This window comes from Dipodomys merriami, unplaced genomic scaffold (assembly GCF_024711535.1).
Source record: "Dipodomys merriami isolate MVZ:Mamm:240054 unplaced genomic scaffold, mDipMer1.0.p SCAF_70, whole genome shotgun sequence".
NCBI classification, from domain to species: Eukaryota; Metazoa; Chordata; class Mammalia; order Rodentia; family Heteromyidae; genus Dipodomys; species Dipodomys merriami.
This window is the reverse complement of record NW_027206291.1, coordinates 6,142,983-6,159,195: the sequence shown is the minus strand read 5'-3', so window position 1 is coordinate 6,159,195 and position 16,213 is coordinate 6,142,983. Positions and strand designations below refer to the sequence as shown.

Here is a 16,213-nt window from a genome sequence, read left to right as displayed (position 1 = left end):
ACCACTGCTGCCAGACACAGCAGTGTGGTGGTGAACTTAGCTCCTCCAGCCCCTATGTGGAGCGTAGAAGAAGACTGACAATGAGTAACTCGCTCACGTGGATATTCCTGCCAGGTCACTGGTCATTGGATGGCAGTGATAAAGAGGGACTTGGGGAATTGTCAGAGAAAGAACCTGAAACACTGAGATGCCCTCTGGATGGTCGGAAGCACAACACTCACACCAAGCCCACCAGGTTCTCCAGGAATGAAGATGAACCAGCACAGGGGAAAGGATTCACTTAATACAAGAGGGAAGAAGGGGAGCCAGTGAGCACATTCTTCTGTGGAGACAGCAAAGAGGACAAGAACAACAGATGCAGACGGGGTGACAGCTTGGCACTCAGAGTTTACCTGGGCCCATCCTCACCATCAGTCTGCACCAGGAGTGTACGTTTGTGCTTTAAAGTTGCACAGCTGCTTTTACCAATCTGAAATATTTTATTAAATCAAGAATAGCCTGCCTGAGTTTGTTGAGGTCCAGGGTTGTACTCTGCCTTTGTAGGTCTCATGTGACATAGCCTCACTTTTTGTCTTATTATTTTTTATTCTTTGCCAGTTCTGGGGCTTGAACTCAGGGCCTGGGAACTGTCCCTGAGTTTCTTTTGCTCAAGGCTAGCACGCTACCACCTGAGCCACAGCACTCCTTCTGGCTTTTTCTGTGTATGTGGTACTAAGGAATCGAACTCAGGGCTTCATGCATGCTAGGCAAGCATTTTACCACTAAGCCACATTCCCAGCCCTCCCCTTACTTTTTTTTTTTTTTTTTTTTAAGTTAACAGTGATTTAATGAGAGCAGGACAGGGAAGATTCACTTGATCCCTCTTCAGATGAACCCTGAGCCATGGGAAGACTAGCTCATTCAGTGAGACTTTCATCCATATTTAGAGGCTCAGGAAAACACCAGAATGAGTATAAGGGATATCTTTTGGAGGGATGCAAAGGGAGAAGGATTATAACTCTGACAGCATTGCTAATTTCAAGGTCAAGTGGCCACATGGGATTTATGGAGGAGAAGGCTCAGCATCTGGCAATCGGCTCTTCAAGGGCATGGCTGCAGACAGTACTTCTGCTTTGTCTTCTGCTGAGCTGGTGCTGGAGTGACTGTTGAGGGGCAAGGCTCAGGCACCTTGGGGTGGCAGGGCTCAGGTGCTTTGGGGTGGCAGGGCTCAGGCACCTTGGGGTGGCAGGGCTCAGGTGCTTTGGGGTGGCAGGGCTCAGGCACCTTGGGGTGGCAGGGCTCAGGTGCTTTGGGGTGGCAGGGCTCAGGCACCTTGGGGTGGCAGGGCTCAGGTGCTTTGGGGTGGCAGGGCTCAGGCACATTGGGGTGGCAGGGCTCAGGTGCTTTGGGGTGGCAGGGCTCAGGCACCTTGGGGTGGCAGGGCTCAGGAACAACAGGGTGCATGGCTCCTGGGGTGGAGGCTGGCAAGGCTGTTTCACCTGTTGCTGCGGCAGCTGAGGAGGTACAGTGCAGGGCTGTTTCTTCTGCTGGGAGCTCATGCTTCAACAATGGCTGGTTCTAGTACACAGAGAAGAACAGTCTGCCTGGTTGCTCGGGTCTGGTGTGAAGGCAAGGTCCTGCTTGGCTTTTATAAGATGAACAACTCCAGGAAATAGACCTGCCCCAGCCACTATGTTTTCATTTCTACCTGTCACACATGACTCCCCTCCATCACCCTTTGAGTTAGCTTTTGTGATGAAAACCACCCAGCTGATATAATGACATTAGCAATCTGACCATGGTGTCATCTGGGTCCCATTCCTCCCCTTACTTTTTGTAGGTCAGAGTCTTCTACAGCTTTTTTTGTGGGGGAGAGAGGGGTGGAAGGGTGCCATCCTGGGGCTTGAATTTGGGACCTGGGCACTGTCCTTGAGCTTTTGTTTACTCAAGGCTAGTATTCTACCATTTGAGACACAGCTCCACTTATATCTTTTTGGTTGTTTATTGGAGATAAAAGTCTCAGAGACTTTCCTACCTGTGCTGGTTTTGAACTCTGATTCTCAGCTCTCAGCCTCCTGAGTAGCTAGGATTACAGGCATGAGTCATTGGTGCCCAGCTTTTCTAAAGCATTATTGCTCCCCTAGTGCACACCAAACCTGGAAGTAAACCCAGGATGAAATCTGCTCCTCCTCCTCTCAGATAACAACTTGCTTTTCACCAGGAAAAGGATTTTGCTTACTGTGAAACATGGGCTTTAGCTGGGTGCTACATCTGGCTGTGCAGGTGCATCTGGAGACCTTAGTGACTTCTGGACCTCTGGAACACTGGAGAGGTTGTTCGTCAGCTCCTCTGGGCTACCTGACCTTTTTTGTGGCACCACTTCAGTGGGTGGCTCAGGATGCTTACCTGTGTGTCCCCTGGAGGGTGTGCATTGGCCCTGCATTCCTGTCTCTGCTTCAGGGATTCCAACCAGGGCCCCTGAACCTTCTCTACTTTTATTATTAGCTGGACTTCTCACAAGGGAAAGAAGCTGCCTATAAGTATCTTGCCGAAAGGATATTGAGTAGGAAGCCTACTCCTAGGTTGTAAATTTCCAGGCTGGCCTGTCCAGAGATTTCACTGTCCCACTGTTGCTAGTTGAGTCTCAGTTCTGGCTGTTGATCTTCATATCCTTAATTTAGTCATTGTTTTTGTCCTACTTCCAATATAGTAAAGTAATAGGTAGTATTTATAGGTGGTGTTTATGAAGGGGCACTGCCAGATTCAAGGTAGGAATCATTGCTCCTCCATGCCAGGATCCACAGGTATCAAAGTTTGGTGCTTAAGTGCATTCTGTACAATCTGCATGGGACTCCCACACACCTTCCTGTATAGAATTTTAACATTTCTGGATTACTTACACAATGCAAACAGTGTAAGTAGTCTCTCCTTGTATTGTTCAGGGAATAATAAAAATGAAAACTAGGTTTTTGGTACAGGTGCAGTTTTCTTCCCCAAATAGTTTCAATCTGCAGTTAGTTGAACCTGCAGATGTGGAACCTCCTGATACCAAGGGTCAGCTGTTTATTACCAGAAGCTGGTTTTGTTCTTAGATCTAAAACCCAGTCCCTTCAGGTCTGGGTGTTGTGCCTTTCAAGTGCTAAATAATCCGTCTTCAGACTTCTGAGGTCTAGGTTCTGTCCCATGCCATGTCCTCATGCTTCGTCCATAGAGTTCATGGCTTGAGTAGTGGCATTTTCACAGATTCTAACTTGTGTTTCCCATCAAGTTATTTAAAATACCAGCAGTCTTCCTCTTCCTGGCCTTTGCCTCAGAAAGCAGTGAAAGGGGATGATTTTCTTTTTCTGACAGAAAAGGATTGATGTTTAGCCACAGGACTGATTCTCCTTGGCAGGCTATATCATAGGCTATAGCAGTATATGTTAGCTCACTTGTATTGCCATCCCTGGGGAGTGTGACCTGCCTTTTCGTCCTGCAGGAGTACTGATGGGCCTGTAGAGGCGCTAGCTTACCTCCAAACTTGCTTGTGGTAGGCCCCACTAAGGGGCTGAAGCCTGAGCAGCTTGAAGGTGAACCATCACCAGGGGCTGGCCTTGAAAAGAAGGAATGGCACAGTGACTGCTCTCAGCCTGTAGGCTGGCACAGGGACAGGAGTCCATAGGAATGAATGTCTCTCGTGTGACTTCAATAAATGCTAGAGAGACATGCCAACTGCAAGTCAGAATTTTTATAGATTTGCCCTCACTGGTACTTATCATTTAGCCAAAACAGAAAGTGATATCATTGGAAGGTAGAAAAATACAAATGTGAGAAAATTCATACTGCGTCTGTGAATTCTAAGCCCTTTTTAGTGTGTTGTCAGAATAACATCCACTCTGGGATTTATATGTCCACAAGCAGATGGTATGTGGGGATGCATCTCCCTGACACCCTCCTCCCTCTACCTACCTCCACCTCATGGCCTTTGGACCACTGCCACAGCAACTGAGCCTGCCACATCTGCATGCTTAGCCGTTCTGACAGTCCTTACTCAATGTAGAACCCACAGTTTCTGCTGCTCCTCCGTGTACAGTGTGGCCACTGCCTAGATGAAAATAGTTCCACTCCCTTGGACAAATGTGCTGTGGTCTGTAACCATGGTGTTTACTGGGGACAGGATGACTTAGGTACAGGATATGGGGCTATCTTTGGGTCATTGTCACTCAACTAAATGTACCCCTCAGAAACAGTTCTAAGATATAGGTGAGGTCAAATGGTAGTGACTATTGTGTGAAATTTCAGTTTCAATCTTCATCTTTTTATCTTGCCCCTTCAGTTAAGCTCAGAAAAATGCTGACTGCCTTCTCTTGCCATATTTATGCTGGGTTGCATTTTGGTGGAAAGCTAGAAGCTTCTTGAATGTAACTACCCCAATCTCCTTAGTGTCAACAATTTGTTTCCCATGTAAAGTTTCTAAATTTCTCCCAGAACTCTTCACTGTTGCACATCTAAAAGAAAGACACACGTGTAAATAAGCCTTGTATCACAAAAGAGACAGAGGTCTCTGTGAATTGTAACATAGCTAATCCACCCTTAGAAAAATAGCATAGCCGTGATACATTTTAGTTATCCTTTTGTGTGTGTGTGTGTGTGTGTGTGTGTGTGTGTGTGTGTGTGTGTGTGCGCGTGCGTGCGTGCACGCACCAATCTTGAGGCTTGAACTCAGGGCCCGGGTGCTGTCTCTGAGCTTTTATGCTTTAGGGTAGCACTCTATTTGAGCTACAGCTCCAATTCTGGCTTTTTGGTAGTTAACTGGAGAGAAGAGACTTACGGACTTTAAACCACAAATCTCAGATCTCAGCCTTCTGAGTAGCTAAGATTACAGATATGAGCCACCAGTGCCTGCCATTTTAGTCATCTTTAATTATTCTCATGCAGAAGAGTTGCTATAAACAAACAGGTAGGGCTATGTTCCAATAAAGTTATGAACAAGCCTTGTTTAGCCTGAGGGGTAGAGTTTAGTAGCCTCTGAGTGGAACCCTTGAAGGTTAGGTGCTCATGTCTACCAGGTCTTTGCTCTAGAGACTTCCAGAACAAAGGGTCCAGAACCAGTCAAGAACAATCTGCTAAGTGTGATTGTCCGCAGTCAAGAATGGGCATCACGTAGGTCCATAATTCCCAGAATCAAAAACATGGAATGACAGGTTTCACAGGAGGTTCTTGTGTCAACCTAGGTATAGAGAGGTTGGGCCTTTCTTAGATTGAATTATGCCCTCATTCCAAAATGCATATATGTCACTCTTACCTCAGTGAGGGCTCATCTGGGAAACTGATTCATGTTACCTGTGGCCAGGATGGTAGGTCCTGGTGTCACAGACTCATGTTCTTATAAGAAGAGATCAAAGCACCTCTTTACCCTGTGAGGACACAGTGAAAAGATGTCTGCCGGCCAGGAGATTCTTGCTAGGAACCAGATTGTCTGGCACCCGGACTTCCAGGCCCCACAACTGTGTACTTGAAGTCCTGTGTGTGGCAGGTTGTGTCGATCTGAGCAGAGGTGGGCAGTCTCAGGGAGTTGGGTAGGAAGGTCCTGGCCTTTACCCCTTCTTCTCTTGGACCATTTCTGCTGGCATTAAAAGGAGATATGAATGAACATGTCTACCCAAATGCAAAATGGGGATGTTCTTCACCTCTAACCCTACATCCTACAGATAGACCTGCTCAGACAGAAAAGTAATCATCACAGTCTTGCTGTAAAGAAGAAAGGACAGAAACAACCTAAATTGTCCATCATGGAATGGTTAAGCTGTACTAATTCCACATCATGGAATTCTGACATTCAAGTGCCACATGTAAGAGGAAGTTCAAAGTGCAGAGTAAGCTTGCAGTCAACTTTCAGGGTGTATAGACACATACATGCATGTGTATTATAGAAAATCTATGGGAAGATGTAGACCCATGAGTAATGGCTCACAAGCTGGTTGCATATACTGGATCCTGAGTGTAGCAGTTTTCCTTTTGTTGCAGTTTTCAAGTTTATTCCCTCAGACTTCCTTGCGGTGTAATCTTCCTTTTCCATTCATGTGGATCCTAGGAGTTGGTTTTCCCACAGCCTCCCTCTGCCCCACAGTTTATCCTCTGGGGGTAGCCTTAGTCCTCTTGTAAGTGTCCCTGTTCACACCGAACAGCAGTCAGTGACAGCTTCCCTGTCTTAACATCCCTTCCCAGGTGGCACTACATCTTCCAGTGGCCTGAGCCAGCATCTCCAGTTGTGTTCTCAGCAACCATGTTATCTTCTGACCTCTGCATCTGTCCACGCACCTCTTCACTCTGTTGCCGTACATATGTCTAAAGGTAATGAGGCAACCTTCCTTGCAGATGCTCAGGCCACAGGAACAAAAGCAGTGGTACCTGCCATCCTTCTTTCTGTGTAGTACCCTTCTCCCCTTTAGAGCTCACATAGGAATTGTCCAGGTTGGGGTCTTTCCTAGGGTCTGAGCCTACCAAGTTTTCAGCCTCCCTTCAATACCAGTTCCTCCATTTACACTCTGGCCAGCTGCTCCCATCACAGCACTCTCAAGAAGGCTGCTTCTATCCCTGGCTAGGTCAGGCACCCTTCCATAACACTTTTCCCCATTTATGTGGAGCTTGGGCTAGTCGCCCGCTGGTAAACTTCGTGAAGCCGGGAAGTGAGTCTGTCAATTACTGGTTATGCCCAAGATATGCCCTGTGGTAGGGAGCTGGGTGGCTCTTGCCCGATGACGGAGGAACGAGTGAGAAAGCACCTTGCAACTTACCGGTTCTTTTTTTTGGGGGGGGGGGCGTCGGTTGTGGGGCTTGAACTCTTGGCCTGAGCGCTATCCCTGAGCTCTTCAGCTCAAGGCGAGCACTCTAACCACTTGAGCACAGCGCCACTTCCAGTTTTCAAGTAGTTTACTGGAGATAAGAATCTCATGGACTTTCCTGGCCAGGCTGGCTTTGAACCGAGATCCTCAGATCTCAGCCTCCTAAGTAGCTAGGATTACAGGCTTGAGCCACCAGCGCCTGGCAAACTTACCGATTCTTAAACAAGAAAACTTACCATAAACCACGGTTTATCTTACAAATAAAGTGTTTTGTGGCAAACGGTTGAGTATTAGCTGTGTAATTTAGCAGTTAAGTCACTTAATATTCAACGAAGTTTTTGTTTGTTTAATATTTAAGCTTTTAAGAAAAGTATACCAAAGCACTAAATGAGGAATGATTATTTTTAGCCTTTTAATTGTGTTTTCTTTCAAATCTGAAGCAAGTTGGATATAAAAAGATAACTATTCTATTTCTGAATGAATTCACAACCTAGTTGTTACCAAATGAGGACGTATGTCTGAAATAAGTATACTATAAGGAGCCCGAGAAGCTATTCTTCCCCCAGACTTCCCTGATACTCTCTTACCACAGCTCCGTTGAAGGATGGGGGAAATCTGCATTTGGAATTCCTGGTGGCTTTTCTCTTTTACTTTTTTTGGTGGTGGTATTGGGGTTTGAACTCATGGCCTTGTATCTGACATTCTACCACCTGAGCCATACCTAGCCCTTTTGGCTGTGTGTATGTGTGTGTACATGCATAAGTGCATAGCTGGAGTGACAAGCATATGCTACCATGTAATTATTTATCTATGTATTTTGGCTAAGATGAACATTCTATTGGTTGTGAACCTTATGCCCAGAAAGCCCTCTCACCACTATCCTCAAGATCTCTACCTCTTAAATAGCCAGCCACCTCAGGTTATTTTGAAATTCAGGATAATAGGCTTGTTGTTGCTATAAGTAATATTTTTTTCTTCCCACTCATATTAACTTTGTGTTTTACAAATGGACAGGTTTTTATTTGTTCTTTAAGTAAAAATAAATCCACAGTGCTATTTCATTCTACTAATTTTTCTTCATAAAAATTAATAAGGGAGCTGGGTGCTGGTGGCCCACACCTGTAATCCTAGCTACTCAGAAGGCTGAGATCTAAGGGTTGAGGTTCAAAGCCACTCTGGATAGGAAAAAGCCAAAAAACTCTTGTCTCCAATAAACCACCAGAAAACCAGAAATGGTGCTATGGCTCAAGTGGTAGAGGGCTAGCCTTGAGCTGAAGAGCTGATGGACAGTGTTCAGGTCCAGAGTTCAAGTCCCATAACTGATAAGAAAAATTAATCAGGGGCTGGGAAGGTGGCTCAGTGGTAGAGTGCTTGCCTTGCAAGCATGAGGCCCTGGGTTTGATGCACCACATAAACAGAAAAAGCCGGAAGTGGCACAGTGGCTCAAGTGGTAGAGCACTAGCCTTAAGCTGAAGAGCTGAGGGACAGTGACCAGGCCCAGAGTTCAGGCCCCACAACCAACAGGGGGAAAAAAAATCAGTCTTTTTGGTTATGTGTTTAAAATTTGTCATATGAAATTAAATTTTTTGCTCTTTTTTTTTTTTTTTGGTCAGTTATGGGTCTTGAACTCTGGGCCTAGGCCATGTCCCTGTGCTCTTCAACTCAAGTCTAGTGCTCTGCCACTTGAGCCACAGCACCACTTCTGATTTTCTGGTGGTTAACTGGAGATAAGAGTCTCAGGAATGAGCCGGGCGCTAGTGGCTCACGCCTATAATCCTAGCTACTCAGGAGGCTGAGATCTGAGGATCAAGGTTCAAAGCCAGCCCGGGCAGGAGAAACCGTGAGACTCCTATCTCCAATAAACCACCAGAAAACCGGAAGTGGCGCTGTAGCTCAAGTGGTAGAGCGCTCGCCTTGAGCTGAGGGACAGCGCCCAGGCTGAGAGTTCAAGCCCCATGGCCAACCAAAAAAAAAGTCTCAGGAACGTTCCTGCCTGGGCTAGCTTCAAACCATGATCATCAGATCTTAGCCTCCTAAGTAGGATTACAGATGTGAGCCACTGGTGCCCAGCTCCAATTTTTTTAAAACTTATTTTACTCTTATTTTTACTCTTTTCATTATAAGGATTGAATTGAGGGCTGTTATACATGCTAAACAAACACTACCACTGAGCTGCACTCCTGCTCTAAAGTTAGTTTTCTTTTCCTTCTTGAAATTCTAAGTGATACTCACTAATAGAAAACATTTTGAGGGCTTACCTTTTGGAATTCTTGCAGGTTTTTGACAGCTGTCCAACATCATCCAAATCAAGAGGAGAGAATATCTATATGGTTATGTGGCCAGGCATCCGAACCAACAAATCAAATTTTCCCTGGCACAGATTCAAAGAATAATACTTCTTTACCAAACATTTTCTGTATTTCCCCTAAATTTCAGAGAGACAGACAGACACTACTTTATTATGAGGTAAACTCACCCTCACCTGCTCTAAGAAAAAAAATCAAACTGGAGGCACAATTCAGGCAATAGAACATTTGCCTAGTAGCTACAAGGCCCTGAGTTAGTGTTTCAAAAATAAATAAATAGGCCATATTCCCACTAATAAGACAGTGATTCTTCAAAAACATAGCTTTTGTCCTCACCTTAACTCACTCCTTTATTCTTACCTAAGTACCTGTCCTAGCAGGGAACATACAGCTGTGGGGAACTGGAAAGGCCCTCCTACCACAGGGTTAGTCTCCTTTCACTTCTAAGGAACTCTAAGTTCTAAATGGTCAGGTTACTGGAATCTTTACTTTGAATTGGAGAGTCTTAGCCCAAGTCTATATTGGGGTGAGTAGTGACATTCTGTGGTCACCTAAGGGTTCTACAAATTAATATCCACAATATTGTAATAGGATATCGTGTACTTTTCTATGGAACAGTCTATATTAACTTCCATCAGACCCTCAAAGTAGTGATGTTTAAAATGTTAAAACTTATACAGATTGTTAGTCTTTTGTATAAAGACAAAAGCTATTGGCAAAATAGAGGACATTATGTGTCTAAACTGAGGGCCCTTGCACATGGGGCTGAGATTGCAACTTGCCCATCAGGCTTTAGAGACTTCTGGGGATGGCATACTAGAATAAATTATGTACTTTCTTTGTTTTTCCTTTTTTTTTTTTTTTTTGGTGCCAGTCATGGGGCATAAACTCGGCCTGAGTGCTGGGTGCTGTCCCTGAGCTTTTTCTGCTTAAGACTAGCACTCTATCACTTTGAGCATCAGCACCACTTGTGGTTTTCTGGTGGCTAATTGGAGATAAGAGTCTCATGGACTTTTCTGCCTGGGCTAGCTTTGAACCATGATTCTCAGATCTCAGCCTCCTGAGTAGTTAGGATTATAGGCATGAGCCACTAGCACCAGACTGCATTTCTGTTCTTTTAAGTAGCTAAATCTGTGGAGCATTGATGCAGCAGCTTCTGACACTGACACCCTGATTTAAATGGAGAAGGGAAATTTAAGAGTTGACTCAAATCTACCCAGATTAACATAGCCATTAGAATTGCCTGGTTCTGGGATCTTTGGAATTATCTCCAAGTACCTGGGGCAAAATGGATCGACTGCCCACCAGGATCCTGTTTGCTGTGCAAAGCTAAAACCTTGAATGAGCAACTGAACGAGAAGAGGCGTCCTTTCAATTGATTTCTAGATTAAAGTAAGTTCACAGACCTAAGCCTTTGATGATCAGAAAAAGGGGTACATGTGAGGAAGAATGCTCCAAGAACCTGTAGGTGTGCACTGTGAGTTTTCCTTCTTCAACAACCTCATGTTGGCAAAGTGCACAAGTGAAAACTTGCATTGCTGGCAAGGCTCTGGTGTTGGCGAGCTGCTGGGGAGCATGTGGTCGGGATCTCAGCAGAGAAGACCTGAACAGCTGCACCACTCAGCCATTTCCTCCCAATGACAAAGGCCTGGTGTATCCACTTAAAGGAGGAAAGAGTTATTTTGGTTCACAATTTTAGAGAAATCATGCTTTGTTGTCTCATACCTATGGTGAGGCACATTTGGCAGCAGGAGGATGTGAGAAAGTACTGCTGTTCACCTCTTTGTAGCTGGAAGTTGAGAGGTGGGAAGGTCAGGGACTGGGAGAGGCTGAGAGGCTAGCAGGCCAGAGACAGGGTGTGTCTTTCCAAGGCAGTTTAGGTGATATACTTCCTTCAACTAGGCATATTATTAATTTATCACAGGATCAATTAATTAGGTCAAAGACCTAGGGTCCAAACCTGTCTTAATAGCTCTACTAACTAGGATCTAAGCCTGTGGCTTATAGAACCATGGAATTATATCTCAAGCCGTGAGGAACCAGGCCATATGGCAGAGCCACCAGCCTGCAAGCTGGGCCTAGACATCACCATGCACCCTGGCTCCCTCCGCCTTTCTCCGGTTAGCAGTGCCATGCTTTATCACCTGATACACTACATTGCCCTTGACTCAAACAGGAACAGCAGGAACAACTCCAGCCTGATGCTGATGTAGACCATGCAGAGGTGTGTATCTCCTGAAGTCAGGCAGCTCCCTCACCACCCCCCCTCCACCATGCCACAAGCAAAGAGGCTTCGCCAGGCCTGCTCTGCCCTTTGTCTGGTGGCAGCCTACCTGCAAAACTGTTTCAGACCCAGACTGGTCTGCCTTGCCAGCCACCTTCAGTGCTGGTCACACTGTCCCTCTGCCCTGCCATGCTGGGGCACTATTGCAGGCTGCAATAGTTGTTTTGTTTTGTCCTAAGACCTGAAGCCACTCCTGCACTTAGCAGGTGCTCAAATATGCCAGCTACCTCAGGGCAAGAGCCTAGAGGCTCTCATAGTTCAGTGGCTCTCAGTTGGCTTCACCCTGGGGGCCGCTATCCCCTGGTATGCAAACCACAGCTGAATAGCCTGGGCTCCTTTATCTACTCACCACCCTCAGGCATCTAGCACCAGAAGAAAGGGGAGGAAGGAGCAGCCCGGGATGCCTGTGTGCAGGGAGACTTTGAAGCTGTGTCTCAAACTTGGTCAGCCAGTCTGTGTTGCCAACCCAATACTTGCTATGCTGTTTCTTGTCCAGTAAGAAGTCTCTGTGGTGTCGTCTCGATTCTCTTGGGAGAGTTGTTTCTTGTTCCAAGTGAAGAGAAACCATCCATGACTTCCAGATGATCTGCTCAAATAGTGCACAGTCAATTGTGATGTAGATCCACCAAGAGGGCCAAGGAGAAAGAGCCCAGGAAACAAGTTGAGATAAAGCTTGTTGCCCTGGGGTGCCAAAATCCTCCAGTATAGATAAATAATAGTTTAACACCATTTAGAAATTCAAAATTAGCTGGGCACTGGTAGCTCAAGCCTGTAATCCTAGTTACATAAGAGACTGAAATCTGAGGATTGAAGCTTAAAGCTAGCCCAGGCAGAAAAATCCTGAGATTCATTTCCATTTAACTACCAAAAAGGTAAAGTCTCCACTTCCAGCTCAAGTGGTAGAGTGTCAGCCTTAAGTGGAAAAAGCCAAGCAAGAGTACAAGACTCTTGAGTTGAACTCTCAGTACTCCTGCACGTGTGTGTGTGTGTGTGTGTGTGTGTGTGTGTGTACATGTACACACAGACAAAACCCTAAATTAATGCAAAAATTTCTGACAAAATGTCAACATTTTGGATAAAGACAGGATCTGACTCAACTTTTGGATGGGTGGAACCAGTATGGTAGTGTCTTGAGATGAAGCTTGCAGAGGCATTCTGAGTTGGACCAGGGCAATATCCTCTTCACCCACTGGAGAGCTGAATGACAGCAAAAGCTGTTGGACCCCACTACAGCCCCTAGAATAACACTGCATTTATTGTGTACATTTTATAAGCTACACCAATTTCTCACCTGCCCCAGTTCAGGCCTAGGGCCTGAGTTCAAGCCCCAGGACAGGCAAAAACAAAAACAGAGGTAGAGCTGTGGCTCAAAGTGGTAGAGCACTACTAACCTTTAGCAAAAATTACTCAGGGACAGCACCTAGGTCCTGAGTTTAAGTCCCATGACCAACAACAACAACATAAAATAAAAATTCCACACTGCAGAATTCATACAAAGTAGGAGTTCCTGATGCACCAAAGAAGTCAGTCAAGATGAAGTGTGCCAGCACCAAGGAAAGCTGCCTTGTTCCAGCTTGGGGGACAGGAAGGCTTCATGGGCACAAGAGCAGCACTTGCACTGTTTTCCTAGGACCCAGGCCTTAACTTCTGTGGTTGCAGCACAAAGGGGTGCTATTACCAGACCTGTGGCATACACTACTGTTCACTGGAGGGGACACTAGCATAGGGTCCAACACTAATATTTTCAGGGCAATATAAGTTGCTCTTCATAACACAGCGGTTTGATGAAATCCCCAATTGTCTTAGCTAGGAGAAGAAAAGCCAAATATTCTTGACTTTTTAAAATTTAGCTTATGTTTTCTACTAGCAATCAATTGGTATCCTTGATCCATGGTTAGTTAGATAGATGTTCGATGCCCTGGGACTGTTCGTTAGAATGCTTTATGCTGTCCCATGCTTGTGACAGAGATGCCACGAGGATGGCCCCTTCATACACCCCAGTTCACGGGCACACACCTGCACACAACAGATAGTGACAGATGGGTCTGACTTCACCTCAAGCTTTAGGCACCTGTGTTTCCCTTAAGCTTTACGACTGTAGGTTCTTAGCTTTGTCTGGCTCACCTCAGTTCAAGTGGTCAAGTGGTGCAAGTCTTTGCAGAGAGTGGGCACCTGGCTACAGACCTCATACAGGATGTCAGGCAGCACGAAGTCAGTCCCACCAGTTCCTGGCCACCACCCATATCCAGGGACAGCTGGTTTCCAGGCTCACCGCTTTTACTTTGTTGTGACCCTGGGTGGCGGAAGCACAGTGCCCTCTGCTGCCCCTTCACAAGAGTGCTATTGGAAGGAGGGCTGCCTTTGACCATAAGCTGGTAGTGAAGCTGTCCCTGTGGTCACTTGATCTTCAGGGAGCTCTTCACTCATTAATTCAGCCAGTTCAGTGCTTATTCAGCACCTACCAGATGCTTGAATCCAAACAGAATTAACTATCTTTGTAAAGGGAGATACAAGAGCTAATATAATTATAAAATTATTGTAACAATTTGTAACTACATTTCCTATACTACTTAAGAGGCTAATACATTTAAAACAACAATTCTGAAAAGTAGTAGTAGTCTAACTCTGGTCCATATTTTTCCCCTGCTTGGCTTGCCTGTTCTTTGTTGATGTTCTACAACTTGAGTCACACCCTGTTTATCATTTCACAGAGTCTCAAGGGTAGAATTGTACATTCTCTGCTTTCGGTCTCTCAAGTAGCTGGTGCCAGCTAACATTTGGTTTTATATATAACTTAAGAGACTGTGTAGTCCAAAGAATTGTTAGTTTTTGTTTGGGAGCACACAATGTACAAAGATGTAATTTTGTGATCAACACCAAAAGAGGGTATGGAGCTGAGCAACGTTTTTTTTAATTGTTATTACTAAGGGCTTGTACAAAGGGGTTACAATTCCCTGAGTCAGGAAGTGAGTATGATGCTTCTTTAACAATGGCACCACTTCTTTTGCTTTCCCCCATTTTCCTCCTTCCATCCTTGCCCACAAGTTGATGAGCAGTGTTTTTTAAGGTAAGCTGATAAAAATCCAAGTTACACTGTTACAGCGTTAGGGTGTTAATGGTAATTTTCATGACAACCAGAAAGATATTACCTATAGATTATATACAAAAAGACATGAGAGAGACCTAAAATTTCATTTAAAATGTTAGGTAAAAGCTTGTATTGTTGTATTTACTCTGAGCAACATTACAATTTTTTTTTTAGTCCAAAAACATCTACAAACCATAAAAGGAGACAGAATTGTTGGGAACAAAAGGGAGAGCTATGCAGACAACAAAATGATGCTTTATCAGAAATTGGATACTCAAGAGGCTGAGATATGAGGATCACAGTCTGAGGCCAGCCCAGGCAGGAAAGTCTGTGAGACTCTTATACCCTATTTACCACCAGAAAACTGGAAGTGGCACTGTGGCTCAAGTGTTAGAACACTCCCCTTGAGCTGAAGAGCTCAGGGACAGTGCCCAGGCCCACAGTTCAAGTCCCATGACCAAAAAAAAAAAAAAAAGATTAAAAAAAATACAGAGATTGGCACAACAGATTTTTTTTGTTTGTTTGAAGAGCATCTTTGCTGTCTATTTTAGGGTTGGAGGTATGACTCAGTTGTGTTATAAATATGCTCTCCAAGAACCACTCACAACAATAGACATGAAAATAAAGAATTGATTTGGTAAGGTAAAGTTTACTTCTGCAGAAGGCTGCACCACCAGACGGAAGCCTGGTAGCAAGCACACAGACCAAGGCCGTCTGTGCCCTGTTTATGTCTTGTGCAGCAGGTCCTGCCCCTCTTCTCGGATTGGTTGAGCTCTGGTCCACAATCTGCTCACAATTGTCTAGTTTGAATATCTTTGAAATAAGGTTAATCTCAAAATACACATCTTAATTCCATCTTGAAAAGAAACTAGTTTAAAAGACAAAACATTACATTTCAATAATCTTCCCATATATCAAAGCAGTTCTTTTTCTAAACCAGAGCCATGCCACCAAGCCAAAGCTGGGACTTCTAAGAACACACTTTGATAGAAAAGATAGTTTTTCTCATAGTTGGTAGTGTGCTAGCCAATGAGTGAAAGTGGCTCAAGTACAGACCAGTATCTAAAGTCCTCATGGAATGGACACTGATTCAGAAATTCCTAGCAAAATACCAGCAAATCTAATTGTAAGGTCTGTCCCGGGCCATGCAGGCTCTGTGCAGACACCTCTGAGGATCCCACTTCAAAGCCAGCCCAGGCAGGAAGTGCCTCCAATTTACTAGAAAACTCGTACCTCCAATGAACTAAAAAACTATAAATTGCCAGGTGATGGTGGCTCACGCTTGTAATCCTAGCTACTCAGGAGGCTGAGATCTGAGATCATGGTTCAAAGCCAGCCTGGGCAGGAAACTAACCACCAGGAAACCAGAAGTGGCGCTGTGGCTCCAGTAGTAGAGTGCTAGCCTTGAGATGAAGAACTCAGGGATTTCACCCAGGCCTAGAGTTCAAGCCCCACTACCAACCAAAAAAACGAAACCGAAAAACTATAAATCACTGCTGAAACAAATTAATTTTAAATTAAATTTAGTTTATAAATTCAATAATTTTTTAAAAAAATTTGTGGCCAGTCCTGTGACTTGAACTTAGGGTCTGGGTACTGTCCCTGAACTTCTTTTGCTCAAGGCTAGCACTCTACCACTTGAGCCACAGCGCCCCTTATGGCTTTTTCTGTTTATGTGGTACTGAGGAATTGAACCCAGGGCTTCATGCATGCAAGGCAAGCACTCTACCAC

At 45.0% G+C, this 16,213-nt stretch overlaps 1 protein-coding gene across 1 annotated transcript; it reads right to left on the bottom strand.

Moving 5' to 3' along the window:
• Positions 1–1,080: 1,080 nt before the first annotated feature.
• Positions 1,081–1,710, bottom strand: LOC138817610 (cornifin-A-like). The gene is given in 2 exon segments (XM_070008073.1): positions 1,081–1,436; positions 1,439–1,710. Coding segments are annotated over 2 exon segments (456 nt in total). The 5' UTR covers positions 1,539–1,710.
• Positions 1,711–16,213: the final 14,503 nt, after the last annotated feature.